The sequence below is a fragment of the Anser cygnoides genome, chromosome 3 (assembly GCF_040182565.1).
Source record: "Anser cygnoides isolate HZ-2024a breed goose chromosome 3, Taihu_goose_T2T_genome, whole genome shotgun sequence".
NCBI lineage: Eukaryota > Metazoa > Chordata > Aves > Anseriformes > Anatidae > Anser > Anser cygnoides.
In genome coordinates, this window is record NC_089875.1 from 35,036,422 (window position 1) to 35,055,070 (window position 18,649).

The 18,649-nt window shown below is 36.4% G+C and overlaps 1 protein-coding gene across 2 annotated transcripts in view; it reads right to left on the reverse strand.

Moving 5' to 3' along the window:
• The window catches only part of TTC27 (tetratricopeptide repeat domain 27), a 113,408-nt gene that overhangs the window by 39,397 nt on the left and 55,362 nt on the right, over nt 1–18,649 (reverse strand). For both annotated transcript variants that reach the window (XM_066993896.1, XM_048047746.2), the window contains exon 10: nt 12,477–12,590. In XM_066993896.1, the coding sequence (XP_066849997.1) occupies nt 12,477–12,590 (114 nt within the window). The remainder of the gene's footprint in view (nt 1–12,476; nt 12,591–18,649) is intronic.

Consider the following 18,649-nt stretch of genomic DNA (forward strand, 5'->3'; position numbering starts at 1 on the left):
ATCTCAAGAATATCTTTGGTGATTTGGTAAGGGGGTCAGGAGTATGAAAAGAAAAGACAGACAATTCGAGCTCTTTTGTCCTGAATTTGATTAGAACATCTCAGGTAACATCTTGGGACACCCACTGTTTTCCAAAAATCTTTTTCCTAAGAATAGCTTCCCTATACAGTGAAACCTTGACTGATACACAGTAGTCTCTGTTGAAAAATTACTTGGCAGGAAACTCACATTCTTCCAGTAGCTGAACCTGACCCAGCAACCATAGAGTATATGATGGTAAGTACATTAGAAATATGACACATGGGTGAAGTGTTTTAACTTTAGCTATCCCAAAGAAAGGCAATCACATATAAAGAAGTCTGTTTTCAATATATGTATTTTCTTGAAAGACATCCAACCCAGTTCTTCACATGTTCCAGGAAAGCTCTCTATACATCAGGGAAAAACAAACAAACCCCCTATCATTCCGTGTTAATGATCGATCTACTCACCAAAGAGAAAAATAAGCAACCTCTGCAACGATTGGCTCGCAATCAGTTCTATTTCAAGCAAAAATGAAAACACTCTGAATGCATTAAATATTCCGTGCCTGATTGTATGACACGTTCAAACAGAAGCACGTTGAGCTCCCCAGAAGACTCAGTTTGTTTGTTTTCAATGAAAAAAGGAGGAATCCACAAAAATACAATTCTTCCCAGAAACATATATATGGACTGTGCATAGCCTATTTGGTATGTAACCAATTAAGAAACCAAACCAGCATTTTCTTTAAGCTTGATGGAGTTTTATGGTCTCTGGTGGTCATTCACACCAAATAGGTTGAGGGACTGAGACTGGACAACAACACACCTGCTGCTGCTGCTTTACAGAACAACAACTAGAACTAAGCGTAATTACTCATGTTTATATGTCTATATATATTCAGTATATGTATATATATTCTGTAAATACATATACTGAGTTTGCAACATTAATCACGACCTTTGTTTGCACACATTTTACCCAGGGAAAAATGGAATAAGGCACAAGATGAAGAGCTCTGTGGTAGAATCATTTACTGTGTGTTTCTATTTCTGGGCAGCTTCAATGTTTGTACAGATCTGCATCTGGAAAAATCAGCAGGTATAGCACAGCAATGTGTGTAATAGCCACAAACAATATTATTTATACCATTTAAAATCTAGTTCAGGCATGGTAGGTCATATCGCTTACAAAAACAGCTCCACATCTGTCAAAATATCCAAATCTTATCACAAAAACAGTGCTATAATTTACAATATTCAGATGGTTACAAAGCAATACTGTGAAGAAACTGGTAACTGCAAAAGCAAATGGAAATAACAAAAAGTGCCAATATCATATCATCATAGAAACCTCCATATACCGATCCAAATAATGATTTGAATCGATAGTCCTTAAATCAGTTTGGAAAGTTCAAAAGCCAAATATAACCCTCAATTCATAACTAACTGGAACAGAAGTAGTACTAAATACATTGAGTTAGGCCAGTGAACAGTTCTTCGCTCAGAAGCTACACTGAGCCCACATTATTGCAAAGATTATCTCCAATACAATTGTTTCCAACCAGCTGATCCTTTACATACCATAACCCAAATTTTCCTACCTCTGAACATGTATATACCACATATAGTTACCATATTCAATTATTTTCTTGAGCCCAACCCTCCCCTTAACATACTACAGAGCTAAGCCCTTGGCATGCTGGAAATTCTCTTTTGGTAGAAATATCCATCAGAAAAAGCAGACACCATTCTCTGCTAGAGCAGCATAGTTACAAACTAATTTCAATGCATGAATATTTTCATTTTTTTGAATTAATTCTCATTTTGTAAATGACATAACCATCTAATAAAAACAGAAAAAGAATATTTTCAGAACAGTCCATTCTTTTTCTATTTTCTTTATTTTCTTCCCCTGTAAGTATTATTTTTCTTCATTATTTCTAAATTTACTTCATGAAGACTTGTCACCAGATCAGTTACCTTTCTTACAAATCCCTTCACCCCACTTAGTGTTGAATCAATACTCCCTCGGTCCATGGTCACAGATCTGAGGCTTACACTGCAGTTTTGTTGCAGAAACTCGTCTACTGAAATCTTACTCTTAACTGGTGTATAAGAACCAAATTGCCTAGAGCATTCTCTGTGATTATCTCTGGTGCTGACCTACATAATGAAAGGAAAATGCTTCCAATATAATGTTCTAACACTCTACCCTGACTTGGCTGTACAACTACTTTCTGACCCCTGCTTTAAAATTGAGAGTAATTCTTTTCAGCTTTTGTCAGATTTCCTACTGAAAATCTCTTTTGACAATAAATGCATTAGTTTCTGTTGAAATCATAACTTGTATGCTGAACTGATAAAGTAATGTACTCTTTTTTTTGCATCAGGACAAAAAAAAGCCTTACTGACTTACTATCATCATCACGGCATTTTATACTTCCTCTGCACATATTTTTATTGTTCTTGAAAACTATTAAAGTTTGAGAATAATGCAAAATTTGTTCTTTTTATCTTTACTTGGATTTTAAAAGACATTTTAACAAGTAAATAGTTTCCATATATTTAATAGACTGCTCTCCTGAGCAACCAAAATATGCATAGATTTGCGTCCTTGATGAACAATATTTGAGCCAGAGAGAACTGACGAAAAATTATGCAATTTAAATGATTACACATCACTGTTATTTCAATCAGCTAAATCATTTTGATTCAAATGAGTTTTTCTTCCTCTTCTGACCTTTATTCTTTTTCTTTAAAAGATGAATTTTCAGTGGTAAGAATCAGACTGCTTTTCAATTATGCATAGCCTTTTTCTATTTTTTTTAAAACTAGGAATTCCAATGTAAACATGTTTTAAACAACTGTGTATTTTAGCATAAAATTCCTGTTGTTTTAAAGTTTAAATGTCAGAGAACAATGAATGGCATTTCTCACTTTCTAAATAAAAAAGTAAACATTGTTTGAAGACTTCTAAATTGCAATGGAAGTGCAATTGACAAATACCACAGTTTTATATTATATCAACTGTATAAAATTGTATGGCTTGCAACCAGAAAGATGATCAAAATGCAGTTTGCATTCACAAGTTGCTCCTTTCTTACACATATCTTAGAAATGTGTGGGTTCTTATTACACTGATACAAGACATTAAAATGTGTAGATCTCAGTGTTTCAACCTAGAGTTACAGACCACACAAAAAAAGCACACTTCTTGTCTTATCAGGTCCCAAGGAATTTCTCAACTTTGAATGAATTAGGTGTTGACCTATAAAAGAAAACAGGCTTTTGCACCTGCATGACAATCTAAAGATGCTGAAGCCTGTTCTACCACTTCTACATACTCTCATTCCAGCTACCTCACCAACAAAGTTCACCAGAACATGCATCCAATTGTCTTTAACCTTCATCATCAAACATGTGCTGCTGGTGTATTAATCTAGATTACTAATTTTAAGTGCATGTTTAATACATTTTGTAATGTTAAAATCAACTGGATTTGCCAATTTATCTCTATCCTACCTTATGACAACTGTGAGATCACTTGAATTTTTACATGTTATTTTACAGGTAAGAGATTGCAACATCAACAGATACTGAATGTATAAAAATACTAACTTTTAGTATCCGGAGTAAAGATACTAACTTTTAGTATCCGGAGCACTGGGACAGGCTGCCCAGGGAGGCTGTGGAGTCTCCTTCTCTGGAGATACTCAAGGCCCGTCTGGACGCCTACCTGGGCAGCCTGCTCTAAGGAACCTTCTTTGGCAGGGGGGGTGGACCCGATGATCTCTCGAGGTCCCTTCCAACCCCTACAATTCTGTGATTCTGTGATTTTAAGAAGTGTTTAGCATTACACAATTCAGCTAAATTAACATTTTAAAATAATTATTCTACACTTTCTACTCAATAAACAATAGATTTATCACTTCTTGTTAACTTTCAGAAAAAACTTTGCGAACTTCTTGTTAACTCGTTACATTTCAGAAAACTAGACTGAGCATGTAGATAAATTCTACCCACCTACCTTTAGCGGGTCTTCTCTGTGATATTTTTCACTCCAATTCTCTGGCCCACCAGTTAAAGCTGTTTCTTGTTTCTGCTTTAAATGGTGGAAAACTGGAAAACTACTGTTTACAGAACACCTCACAGATCTTTCTCTTTGTGATGTTCTGGTGATTCATTCTTCCCCACTCCCTTTACTACCTTGTCCTCATGCAATCAAATTAAAACTTCTCTTTAAACTCATTTCCTAAGTATCTCCTTACATGTTTAAGCAAGATCATCATTCAAAATTTTCCTAGTGACTTCAAATTCCAAAATTATTCAGAAAGAGACTAGCTCTTGAATCCGAGATGCTAGTTTCACCTACAAAAACACTTCAATGGCAGAAAAGCAGAAAGGCCAAAAATTTGTAAGGCACCTATGCAAAAGCAATGGCTAGAAGTAACAGACTACCAATAAGATTTATTTATATATATTTTTTCATAACTTCAGATGACCTTTTAAGTTACAGGAAGATCCTTATAGCTGCAAGGGGCAAAAGTTACTGATTAGGATGCTGGAACTGTGCATGCCTATTTTTTCCTAAGATAACTCATAGTAGATTATTACTATGAATGTTTTTCTTTGTTCTATCAGGCCACAAATTTCTGCAAATGTGTATTCCACTTCGAAAGCATTACCAACCACCTAACAAACAAATATTAACTTAGATTGTCAGCAGTGTTCTGCTAAAAAAAAACACTTCAGTTTCTATATAATAGGGTGGGGAGGAAAAGCAGACAAGAGGAAATGAGTCCAACAATCCCAAATGAAATCTAAAGCATTTAGTTATCAAAATTAGCACAAAAAAGGTCAAGGTCATGAGCAGACGATAACAGGATTCATGAGTGTCTGACGTAGTATTTCCTTTTCATTGGAAACTGAGAGCCAAGCAGTATACTAGGCAATTTAGAGAACCTCTTGTGCAATTGCCATTTGGGATATCTTGCTGTAGTCAAATACTACCACCTAAAGAAGCATGGTAAAATAAATGAGGCATCCAATAGCACAACAGCATCGCCGACTACTGAAATGATGTGCTGACTGTTCTGTACAAATATTAAGGCTTATGTTATTGACAGCCAATGCTTAGGATACATGTTTCCGTGTTAAACTCTGTCAGTGGCTTCAAGCTCAGGTCAAATCCACTTACAGAGGACACAGAAGTGTTAGAGAAGTCCTAAGTATATTTTTATCTTTATAGCATTTACACTTATTTGTGACTTGTATAATTTTACAGTTATCACACTATCCTTATCAGACAATCGCGTCTTCTTGAATGTTGTTTTCAAAGAAAAATGTTTCACACACCAATTATGTTATTCATTCTTATGATGTATCACAAGGTGTAAGCACTTCCCCTAAAATCTCTAGGAGCAGCTAGATTTGTAATCTTATTTGTGAAGAATGGATTTAAAATCAGACCCCTCATTTTATGTTGTAAAACCAAGAATAGTGGTATTATCCATCAATTAGATGAATGTGCTGCATGTAAAATTAGTCCAAATATAGGCTACACCATTTGGCTTTTGGTGAAAGAACATGCCCATTTTCACACATACTTCTTGCCCTTCTTTCATACCACTTGCAGCTTACACATTTACAGTGCAGCATCATAACCTCTCTTCTACTATGCAATCTCAAATGCCGATATACCCAGCTGACCTTAGCTTTCATCTGTGTCTTTATGTGGGATGAGGAACACTACGGGTGGTTATAGTTTGTGCAAAAAAAAACTCCAAAAAAAAACTTCATTCAAATTTCCCATTTTCCTATCAGATGACTTGACATTTACGTCACAGCTCTATATAGCTGCACACATCTACCCTAATATCTTTCACAGTAGGAATGTTTCATACAGCCATGTGGGGGAGGCTCACCCACGAGTGAAAAATTTCAACTTCATCTAGTGTAGAAGCAAGTTCCATAGTTGTAGCTAGTTACCTAGCTTTGATACTGCTGATGGCGAAACAGCAGTTACACTAAACTTAGCACAAGGTGCAAGAACGGCAGAGGAACTGCATACAAATCAAAATAATAAGCCTGCATTAAGTTCCAATCTGTTGTGGTTACACCACTTTTAGTTCCCAAATCAGCTTGCTCTGGGGGAATGCACAATTGCAGTCAATGCTGAAAGACAGATCCAAAGACTTTCTGTTTTTCTCTAAAGAGGGAAGTAAATACAAGGATGGAGAAAGAAAGAAAAAGAAGCTGTAACTTTGAAGTTACAGTTTAATTACAATATAGGGGGAATAGACAATTTCCTTAACAGAAAAGGGAGAGTCTGTTTTGTAGTACCTGGCACATGCATTGCACAAAGCAACTCAAGAAATTCTATCACTACTGAGCTATTTCAGAACATGGTTTGTTAGCTCACCTTGGGATACATACCTGCAGTTTTGCAAGGATGTTTAAGACAACAGCTGTAAACATGCATCTATTCAGTTAGCAATAGGTGGGAATAGTGTGTGCTCCATGCCTTGCGTCTGGTCTAACTACATGTGGAACTTGATTATTTTAACTGTTCAGTTTTGTTGAAACTGAGCTTGTATTGTTTACTTCTTCCAGTGCAAAACTGAGGCAGAAAAATGTGAATGCTGTGTCCCGAAATCTGTCGATATTCGTATTTTTCTTTGCAAGTTGCTGTCATCATTTGGACTTCAAAAAGCATGGTATTACTCATTAATGTAGCTTGAGGATTGTCGTATCTGGCATTATGACTCCTAATACCTCTATTTCAATTTTCAAAACACTGGCTAAAGAGACTGTAAAGAGAGAAAGGTAAACACCTTCCAATCTAAGAATCAGTGGGAAACATTTGAAAAAATGGAAAGCTTAATATTTTTGTCTGTTTTTTGAAAGTCTACGACACTAGGAGTAGAACTGTTCAGGTATTGAACATAATTCTCCAAGAGCAAAAAGGCTTGTACTTTCACAGTGCTAGCTGAGAATATGAAGAAAGTTTAGCACAGAAAGAATGGTTACGTTCTTTTCCCCTCACTAATAGCAGTGATCCAACTTGGCGAATACAACAGTGCAGTAGAAAATTTCTAGCCAGAAATCAGTACCTGGAAAATTATACTATTTAATATTCTCTTTTTTGCCAGTGGTACAAAACCACTTCAGTTATTCCTGAATAACTCTTGGCAGACTGAATCTTTTTTTTTTTTTCCAGCAGAAACCATAATTGCATAGTAGAAGAAAAACAGAGGGAGCCAAGCACTGCTATGCTAATTATTTTGAAGTGTGTTAATGTGCTCGGTGTATCCCCAGAATTGCTTATGTCATGTAACATCTTCAATCTGTCAAACTTGTCATCTGCTTAAGCAAACTGAAATATGTTCTGGGAACGTGTGTCTTGAGACTGAAATCATAACTATCACCAAGAGGTCACTCTCCCTTGCGACTGCTTTCTGAAGTAGTAAGGTTTATTTCTAGGGGTCTGGAGACCTTGTGATCTTGTCTGGACCACATTAAGAAAAGCTTTTCATAAGGCACCTGGCTTTTGTCCTCCTATTAAAATCTTTCTGAAATGTATTCTAGTAATAAATACAATTCATAATAGCTGAGAACTATATGGATATCAGTGTGGGATCTCTACAGGATAAAAGAAAAGGTGTCTCTTCCACTTATTATCTTCCCAAAGAGAGTGAGGTAAATCTCTTGGTTCACCAGCGTATTTCTCAGATTCCAGGAACTTTCTATTAAAAATTTCACGTAAAACAAATTTACTACCTACATTTTTCACATATTCATTTTTCTCCTTTCTTCCCCTCTCCCATTCAATATACAGCTAAAAGCAACTATTAAAATCTCACTTAACAGAGTACAAGAGAGGGGTTAAAGAGGAGGAACTCCCAGTGTAGTCACCTAATAGTTTAGCTGAACACGCAAGTCTTGTCATTCCTTTGGTCATACTTAAAATCTCTCTATACTGCTCCAACCTTGGGTTTGATACCTGATCAGAAATATTTAAGAAGCAGAAAAAGTGGGAAAAATGTGTTAGCCTCAAACCTCTCTAGATCAGTTGTCTAGTGGGAGGAAGGCTGCTCCCTTCTCTTTTTTGAGCTCTTCCCTTAAACGTTGAATTTATCCAATGTCAAAGAACTGCCAAATAAAGCAAAGCATGGGGAGCAAGTTGGCAAGGAGGCAACATTTGAGTTTTGAAAGAAAAAAGGATATTATTTCTATGATAAATGGCACAACTTTCTTGCATAACTATTTAAAGACCATCAACGTGAAAATAATGAAACAATAAAGTTGCATTTGGGCAACTTGTGCCTCGTAGAGCACAAGATGACAGTTCTGTTAGATCTATACTGGCTTTTCTTTCCATAAAGGTATACTCAACTGTTTTCAGATTTGAAGTAACTGCACACCAACTACAGCATGTTTCTGGTGAGAACAATTTAAACCAAAAAAAAAAAAAATCATTATTTCCCATTTAGATACACACAGAAAAACATTTGTTGCTGAGAAAATGACACTCTGAAGTATAATTTAAGTGAAAATTACCGAGCAGTTGACACAGAATTCCCAACCACATACATCTGTGTATGACTAAGGGTATAAAACAAGCTCTCATGTGACCTTTCAATCTTAAGACATAATGATTAGCCTATAATATTGCTAGTCTGCTCCCTGCTCTCCTGAAGTCTTATTAAAAACACCCTTTCAAGACACATTTCTCCCCCACTAACAGGCAAATTCCTTTGCTGCCAAGAAAAGCAAGTGAGAGAACCGTATGAAATATCACCTATACTGTATTGCACCTTCAGAAAAACGAGCGATTGGCTCACAGGCATGTTATCGCCAGGTGCAGCTAGCACTTGAAAATACAATCAGAAAAGAGGCACATAAACTGACAAAAGCTCCAAGCATCAAGGTAGCCAGTGTAACCACACGGATTAAGCTGCAGGAAGCAGCTGTAACAAGTCACTATAGGATACATTACAGTAGGCTACTGGTATACCAGGCACATGGCACCTTCACCTCTCGCTGCCTGAGTAACGATGCTCTCACTTCCACCCCATCACCCTCTGCACACAACTTTTCATTCATTTTGCTTCATTCTTAAAAATATTTTTAAAAAATCATCAACATGGAAGAGCACTTTTATTTCACATATCAAGAAACTACAGTGGGATGCTTTCCTTTATGTGCTCTAAAGTTTTATTTTTTTGAGTCATCTTCCCTCTTTTCTCTTTTTTTTTTTTTTTTGATATCTGCTAGACCACTCAAAACTCCCCTTTTATCTCCCATTCTATTACTTGAGCTCTGGCTGCACTTTTAGCAGTAACTTGTGGTTTAACAGCTTGTTCCAACCCATTTTCCATTATTAATAGTTTCTAAATTACTTTCTTACAATAGAAGGTAGCTGAAGATCCCAAAACTGATGTAGAAATGCCAGGATCCTGCTTATGCTGACAGCAATTTATCAAAACCTACCACTTTTCACTTTTTCCTCCTGTTTTCTCTTCCTACCCCTTTCCTTTCTTTCCATCCTAGCACTTCACCCTCCCTCAAATATATCCATGCGGAAAAAAAAGCCAACCACCACCCAACTTTTTTTTTTTTTTTTTAATTGTGCTGTATCCAGAGACACATTTTGGTTGGCAGTACTTTGATCCAGATGTCAATATATGCCATACTGGTCATGATTAAATATTCTAGCGGAATGTAAAAGAACTGTGGTTTAGCTCTCGAATGCTGCTTCTTTTTCTTAGAAAAATGGTTGAAAAAAGTACTCATTTTAAAAAAACTTCAACCTTATTTTCATGGATCCAAACCTCATTTAGGCAAAAATTGGACAGAGATGGCCAGCAGCATCCAGAAAAATGTTAAGGATAAAATCTCTCCTCCTGACTTCCAGTTAGCTACTAGCTGAAGCACATTCCAGAGTACCCAGAATAATTACTTAAAAATCTATGGTGGTTCCAAAGTCTACGTTATCTGTACTTCACACTTCGAACGTAATCAGAAAGGTTTTGAAAGTAATCATGCCAGTTCCTTTTGAAGACTTCCAATTAGAAAAGGTATTTACATAATCATTTGATAAAAGCTTTTTAACAAAGTAGGAATATATCTAATACTTGGAACATGGCAGCTATATTCAACCCATGTACCCTCCTTTCAAAAATAGCTGCAATTATTTTGAAGTAATTAAGTTAAACAAAGATAGCCAGGTCCACAAAACACATAGCCCTAAAGTGATTTATTTGGCGAACTAACAACTGAAATGATGCATAGTAGCCTGGCTTGCTTTATGGCTGGGAAGCTGCTTATATGTCAGACCAGTTGGTTAGAAGGATTTGGAGGCCCAGAGTAAACCAAACCTAAAGCAGATATATGGCAGTGGAAATGGGGAGGGGAAGAATAATGGTAGGAGAGGCCTAGAGGACAGTCCCAGCACCAGTAAGAGAGTTTTTAATGGTCCACGCACACACTTCGCACAACCCTAAAGCTACTTAAACAATTCTGTTTACCACTTCTTATTCAAGCTGTCTTAAAACAATTCTAATAATTACTTAAAAGGCAAATATTGTGAAGAATGGGGGCAGTCCAACCATATGTATATCCACCTCTTGACAACCTTCCAAGCTTGGCTTAACTTGCCCTTTTCTCTTGCACACAGTTTTCCACATCACATTTTTTTGATAAAAAGAGAAATAACTACTTGCATGAAACCCCTGGGGTTTTAAAATATGTATTCTACTGATAACTATATACAGAACTAGCTAGCTCTTCAGGTAATACTTAGGCATCTTTATGAAGATGATTTATCAAACTTGTATTATGGATGAAAAACAACATTAAACAGTCAGCCTTCATTTTCTGATTCCTTAAAGATTATTAGAACTGATATTGAAAAAAATTTGATCTGATAGAACTCAAGAATGAAAACCTTAAATGGAAAGTTATTCAAGTTATTTGATTAATTTAGCACAGATCAATCCTTACACAACTTCTAACTATTTTTGGAAACTGAGCTTGATACTGTAATCAAATCAACACAAATATGTCATTGTATTAAAACATCTAGAGAACTTAATGAAAGAAAACGTAAACATATAAGGATTCAAGATAGTGTTTAAAATCACATATTATATGTCTGTAGTGAGGTTATGTCCCAGAATGTCACAGGGCATGCTTACCAAATCCTTTGCATTATTGCAGTTGCAACACATGATGAATTCAGATAAACATACTTAGAATGATAAGCCGTTCAGAAGATTTCCATCATGAGAATGTCAAACTGTATGGTGTAATAGCTTCCAGTACTCAGGTTTATCAAGCTAGACAAAAAATGTTGGATATGCTCCAACTGCTTTATAGATTAGGGCATCAAGGATCCTGAGATCACTTCCCAAATGCCACCAGATGTTACATCTTCTCCCAGACTTGGAATCCTGGCTTCCTTGACATCTTCTGCTGAACTTAGGGAAATTCCACTACAGCAACTCTATGCCCTCCTCAGCAGAATAAAAATGCAGCAGCACATCCAAGCTGCACTCCTTCAAAGGTCCATGCATCAATAATGATTTGAAATGAAACATCAGCTTTCCAGGATTTAATTGCACAGCACTATGATGGTTAAATTTGTACATTCCTGGCCACTTTAGTCAGCAGGATTGTTCCCTGACAGACACATATTAATGCCTGCTGTTCATGTGACAACAAGACTAAACAGGATAAAGATGACAGATGGCTAACAAAACTCTGTCACACAAAGAAAAATATCTTCATATAGCCTACAGATTTTTCCTTTGAAAACTTTATTTCTTAAATAAATCCCACTAGCTGATAAATTTCAGATTGATTTTTTATTATTTTTACTTGGAAACTGATGTTATCTATGTTCAGAGCAAGATTATTTAATCACCACCTCAAACTTGAGATGCAAATGCTAATCTAAGTACCACATCCAAACAGTAAATCAAAATTGCAGCTGTAATCACAAATGTATTTTTCTGTTCTCACAACGAGTGACCATTTGCAAGTTTGTTTTTTTCCTACAGATTTACTTCAGTAAGAAATATTTTAAAGTAGCAGTAGGAGCTTTAAATTTATGAACTCTCACATAAAACACTCCTCAGATATCACAGAAATTAGAAAATTGAGGTAAGAAAACAGATTTTAATTTCAATCTTCCGAAACTTTAATGTTTTGGAAAGAAAATGACCACTTATAACCTATAAATATACAAGTTTGTCTGAGGACTGGCAGAAATAAGAGGATTTGTAGTTTATGCATCTAATCTAGAGGCATAATTAGAAATTTTGGCTCACTACTGTTCAGAGAGGAACTGCAGAAGCTCCTGACTCCTGCCTGTCTCCATTCAATACACGAAGAACCTGTATTCCTAACTTAGGCATTCAGGTCAGGATCAAGGCAGCTCAGAAGCCTTACCTGAGTCTGCTTCATTGCCCGTTCCATTCTACGAGAGCTTCCTTTCTCAAGCTTGGTCCGAAGGAGTAAAGCTGAAGTTTGAATGGCCCAGAACTTCGGCTGAGAGAGCAAACACTGCAAAGAAAAACAGCAATTTAAAAGATTCAGTATTTCATTTGAAAAAACGCTGAAAAAAGTTAGGTTTTTAACAGTGTTCTCAAGCATGAATTCTGTTTCCTATTCTGAAAGTCAAATACGTGGTTGCAGTACCGATGAATTCAATGCTGTACAGATTACGTTAATCTATTTTCAATGGAAATGAAAGCCATCAAAACTATTTTCTCCTCAGCTACTGCAGTGCTGTGCATACAAGTACCCATATGGCGCATTCTGAAGAAAGGGGATAGATTAAATTGCATAAATTAAAGTGGCTACTCAAAATGAGAATAATATAAAGAATTTGATACCGAGAAGTCTGGCTCAGCCTTCTCCACACCTAGTTGTTGAATAGTTACCGACAGTGCTGAGACCTCTCCCTTAGACCTCCTCCTCTTAAGGTTGAGCAAAACCCATTCTCTCAGCCTTTCCTCATATATCAGGTACTCCAACACCTGCACTAACAGCACCTCCATACTACATTAGCTGAACTTGCTATGAATCTCACAAACGTTAATAAAGTTAGAATTTGCTGTGTCTTGAGAATAACAGCAAGATTTTTTGATGTGTAGTAAACGTACAGGGAATAGTCTAGGTAAAAAACTTTGCTAAATATATGGCAAGTTCTCTCTTTGAAAGCCCTGCCCTGATGCCAGGAACTTGATGCCGACTCCAACCACTAATTTTTACGAAAGCCCAAGAAGAGTTACGTAGCCAATATAACTTGATATCCCTTAATAATGTACAGATAGCCTGGATTCTTTCCAGAACAGTTTCAGACACTGTATACCAAAACTTCTGTTAGATATTTACTTTGAAAAGGGAGACAGCAGGGAAACTTCCCTGCTAATTTTATTGACATTACAAATGTGATCCAGCTTCACTGAGAAAAGAAATTTGCCTATAGATATTTGTAGGATGGAGAAGGAGCCCCAGTGGTTTTATTCTTTCCTCTCAAAGACCTCCTAATGCATTAAGAAGTATGCTTTGCTGGTTTGTGTGAAATGCCTCATAAATTTCTGTGATAATGTAATGTATCTGTTTTCTTTTCCCCTAGTGTTCTCACAGGAAAGAAAGCTGAAATAAAATAGCTAAAACAAATTCTCTCCAAACAAAATCACACTGGGAAGTAAGAGAGGCAACAGCAAATGAAAGCATAATGAATGCAGTACGAATGCATGTACCACTAGATACCTCAACATCAACTGACCCTTCCTCTTGTGACCAACAATCTCTGCACAAATTCTTCCATAACTTCTAGTCAGCATTACCCAAAGGCTTCCATACCATCCTGCCTGTGCTGAGGGGAATGTAATAACAATGTTCTACACTCCACACACTTTTTCAAGTGCCCTTTTACAAATTGCAATCAGTAAATCTCTTAACTGGTCCAAATCTCTTCTGTCTCATCCTGGGAAGTTCAATCTGCTACCTACTTTGTTTGCTCGCGACAAATCCTCCACTGCAGAAAGCAAGCAGCGCATTCCTAACACAGGACCCTAGTTTCTGAGCTCATTCTTCGGTGGCCCATTCTAGGTGGCCGCTAAAAAAACTTGGTGTTGCTTGGCTAAACACTTCAACAGTGTTTATTTTAGGTTCAAAAAAATGGCTACTTGTGTGAGAATGGTACCACTTTCTCCCATTTTCGCCACTGCTGATATTCTGTCAAATCATTTTGTTTTTTACTTAAATGGATTTTGTTCTCAGCTACATGGTGATAGACCTTGATATTATTTTTCACGTAAACACAACATCTCTCAAAAAAAAGATGAAAACTAAAGTGCTCAATGAATAATGCTCCTGCAGACATTTCTGCTCAGGCCCAAATACATCTCTTCCCCGGCACCAGAGCGCATGTCCCCTCGCTCTGGTTCACTCTCCCAACCAGCACAAGCAGGGCACGGAACAAAGTCTCTGTGTCCATGCCACCCAACGTGGCACAAGGCGAGTGCATCAGGTCAGGAAAGCCTCTCCTCGGCTTCTGTGTGTACCTCTGACACTGGTGTCCAGCCAGTTATTTAGGCCATTGTGCTATAAATGATGTGTGTATAAAAGTCATATGGGGATAGAGGAGAAGGAAAAGAGAAACAAGATGGAAAAGAGGCAGAAGTAGTTACAATTCACTCCTCTGCAGGAGCAATGACACTCTGACCCTGAGTAAGGAACCTGTTTTTTAAAGGTATTCATAAAAATGCAAGGTAAGGCATACCTGCTCTACAGTTATGAAAGAAAGAGAAATTCTCTAACAATGTTATTGATGTAAAGATAAAATAAACAAAAGAAAACCAACACTGCAACAGCCTAGGACAACGAGAAACAGGCCTACTTTTTGGTTAAAAAAACCACTTGTAACGATACTCGTACTGAACTCAGTCTTACGCCAGAACTCAAATACTCAACTTTTCACTGCCTAATCCTAACATTTAAAGCAGCACAGATACAACACAGTAAGGGACACAATATTTACACTTGAGGACTTTAAAGAATTTCAGAATATCAGAATATGTGCGAGTAACAAAGCAAGCTTTAATTTACCACCTGAAGTCTCTATAAATACTAAACAATGTTTTCCTGTCAGTCCCAAAGCTCTGTATTTCCATCTAAATCTAGACTTTATTAGTGAGACTACAATTTAAAATAAAACATCTGGAAGAGAAAAAAACTAAATCAAGATTATGAAAGTTTCGTCAACATATCTGAAAGTTTATTGTTCTGTACCAAAGGCAGATAAAAAAATCATAAAATAGTTTAAGAACAAAAATACACTGCTGAGAATCTTCACAAGTCATCTTTGTTCTTATTTTAGGGAAAGACCAATAAAATAAAGAAACAGAAAAACAGGAAAAATAGATGGGTGAGCAGAAAGAAAAGAATATAAGGTTACGCAACACTTTCTGCACTGAATGTAATGTTTTCAGATGGGAAGAGTCATTACTCCAATTCTTCTCCATATTTTTCCTACAAACAAGAACACTTTTTATCTTCCTCCCCATCATTTCACAGTGTAAAAAGGAGAATACTACCAAAATATTATACAAAACAGAAAATTTCATTCAATATATCATTCTTACATGATATTTGAATGAAAGTGTATACTAACTGCTTTCTTATGAAGACTTGGAAGAGCATACTGTTACTGTGTAATAACCTTTATAATATCCCCAGTATTATGTAAGAACAAAATGGCAAGTAATAACTGAATTGTGAGACAGGAGCATATTTCAAACGACACCAAGACTAAACCCAGTCATAACAGTTCTGCCAAACCCAGGCTAACTCTCAGGTATCATTATTCATCCTCATCAGTATTCAAAATACCGTATGCAGTATATCAGAATTAAACCTAGGCGTGATGCACTCTGATAACTCCCATAGCTTTCTGTTCGCGAAACAGAGAAAGTACTGTTGCATGAATTACAATGCCTATACAAAACTCAGGGCAAGTTCGCAAGAATCTTCAAGGAAACTTGTGCCATTAGTATTTGATATATACATGTACACACAAATGTACACATGTATTATTTGTAAAGGTAAAATATTTGGTTTTAAGGAAACTAAAAATGCAGAAATCAGCCTGAAGCTTAAATCCAAGAATGCAACATTCAAGGTGAAGTAGAGAAGTAAACCAAAGAGCTTTGGGAAAGTGGGCACACACTGGGCAGCATTAGTGCCACCACAATACTGCATAACCTACAGTTGACAAACCAAACAAAAGTAAAGTCTTCTGAAGGGCAGATAAGTAAGTCTGGATTAGTCTGTTGTGACTTACAGGTCTAGGTTGTTCAGAGCAATGCTTCTGCATGACCCCATCTGCTTTTTACAAAAGTAGGATTTGCCGAAGGAATTCTTTCTGACATCCAAGCCAGGAACATGTTACGTGCATTTATTAGAGATGCTAAATGAGAAGCCCAAGATGATCCTTGGTAACCACAGTACTAAACAATTTGAATGATTTCTGATTTTTTCTCATTATTACAAATCTACGCTTCAAATAAGCCCATTCTTCTATTCTTACATCTTATGCACTGATAAAAGTATCAGTAACCTAGCAAACTACTACAATTGCTATGACAGAGTTACCATTTGAGAGCAGACTTTTAACCTCCAAGAACTTTTAATTGCAACCAGTTGTGAAATTTACAAGAATCTGCACATCAGTCCATTGCTAAATCCAAACCATTCTGCTTATTGATCAAATTGCCAAGATGTAGTGAAATGACTTACTTAAAGGCATAGGCATGAGGCACCATAAGGGTTGCTCTCTTCCACTGTCCTCTCATCCCCACCAAAGAAATGGCCTTTAGCTTAGATTCGCTCTGGTATTTGCCAAGATATTTTAAATTATAAAGAAACAGAACACAGAGAAAACACTAAGAGATTTAGAAAAAAAATCCTCCTTAATTTCTTTTAATTACCGGTTTCAGTTAATGTACTTCAGCAGCTTTGTTGTTTGGTTTTCCAAAAAGCCATACATAGTTATGGTTTCCAAATTACTTACATGGATTAATTTTTATAATTAGTTCCTTTTCACATAGCCAAGCATATCATGACATGGTAATTTTCATGAAATCATCCAGATAATTACCACGGAAACCTTAGTTCTTCAATATAAGCAAAGGCAAGGTGATAACTTTGTAACTCATTCTATGATTTTCTGTAAGAAGAGAAAAATATTGTGGCTTCTTTTCAACAACCTATATAATGCACAATAGTCAGGTGAGTACATTAACAAAACTGGTGAGGAGAACATGACTAAGGTGGGAACAAGCTTACTGTTCTTGCTTCTTTCAGTTGCTTTGTAAACATATCTGTTCATCTCTGGTGAAGGACTCTCACTGAAAGCTACCTTGTAAGTGCTTAATTTGTTTTTAAGTATACAGCAGAGGATTCTTTGGCAATTTTTGATATCAGTTCTGTTGAATACAATCCTAAAAATCCAGGGAAGAAAATTACTATGAAAATAAAGAGAATTTGGATTTTGTTTTCCAAGGTATGATCCAAAGAATTTGTCGCTTTAATTTCTAAAGATAAGCTGAACTGAAAAAAAAAGACAACATTGTTGAAGAGTTTCTTTAATCTGAAGTATTTTCAATAACAAATCTATTTCATAAAAGATACTTCTTGCAATTCTGCAAAAAATTATGCACAGGAAACTTTGCCCAGGAAAGTAGTTACATGAACTGTATGAAACTATTTCAAATTGCTAGCATTAGTATGAGACCATGGTTATTTTTCTTACATATAGAAAGATGCTTTTTATAGTAAAATCCAGAGACAAAACTCTTGTTTGTGGATGCATGAAAATTAGAAGAAGTTCAGCTCTACTTACTTTATTGTATTTTATCTGCTTGCTTCATTGTATTTTAAAGAAAAAAAAAAGCAGGATCCTCCCCTGAGGACAGGAATTTGGCAAGCACATTTTCTCTTTTTGTTAAAAGAAACTCCTAGAAATTAAAGTTGTAGTTAAAAGTGGTTTTATGCAACAACACAAACTTCAGATGTTCCCTTATCTCTTCATTACCTTTTGCCCTCTCACTCCTCACATAGCATCTTTCCAACTTAGCTGAGCTGATGAAATCGTTTGCTGGATTCTGGTATACAGACGGATCTCTGATGAAAACAGGTTGCTTTTAACAGTTGATCTACCACAGTGATCAGGTTTGTAACTGTCCTACAGACACCTGCGTGGCTTAGTTCAAGTGACAGAAATCCTTAAGCCAGAGGTGCCTCCAAAGCTCCTGTTCCTTTGAATTTCATCTGATAAACCATGGGTAACAGGCTATAAAAGGATGAGCACATTTGATTAGCTTGGCTAAACAGAATGACTTAACCTGAGGAACTTATAAATGAATTTAATGAGGACGGAAGCCAGCACCTGTCCTCATCCATCTCTATTTTTCTCAGAGACCTGCAGGTTGCTTCTGTATGCTATCAGAAGTTAATTTTGAAAGAGTACAGAAATGACAAGCTACTGAATGTGCCTTTGTATTTTAAATTAGCTGCATATTCTAAAAGATTACGAACTGACAACAGCATTT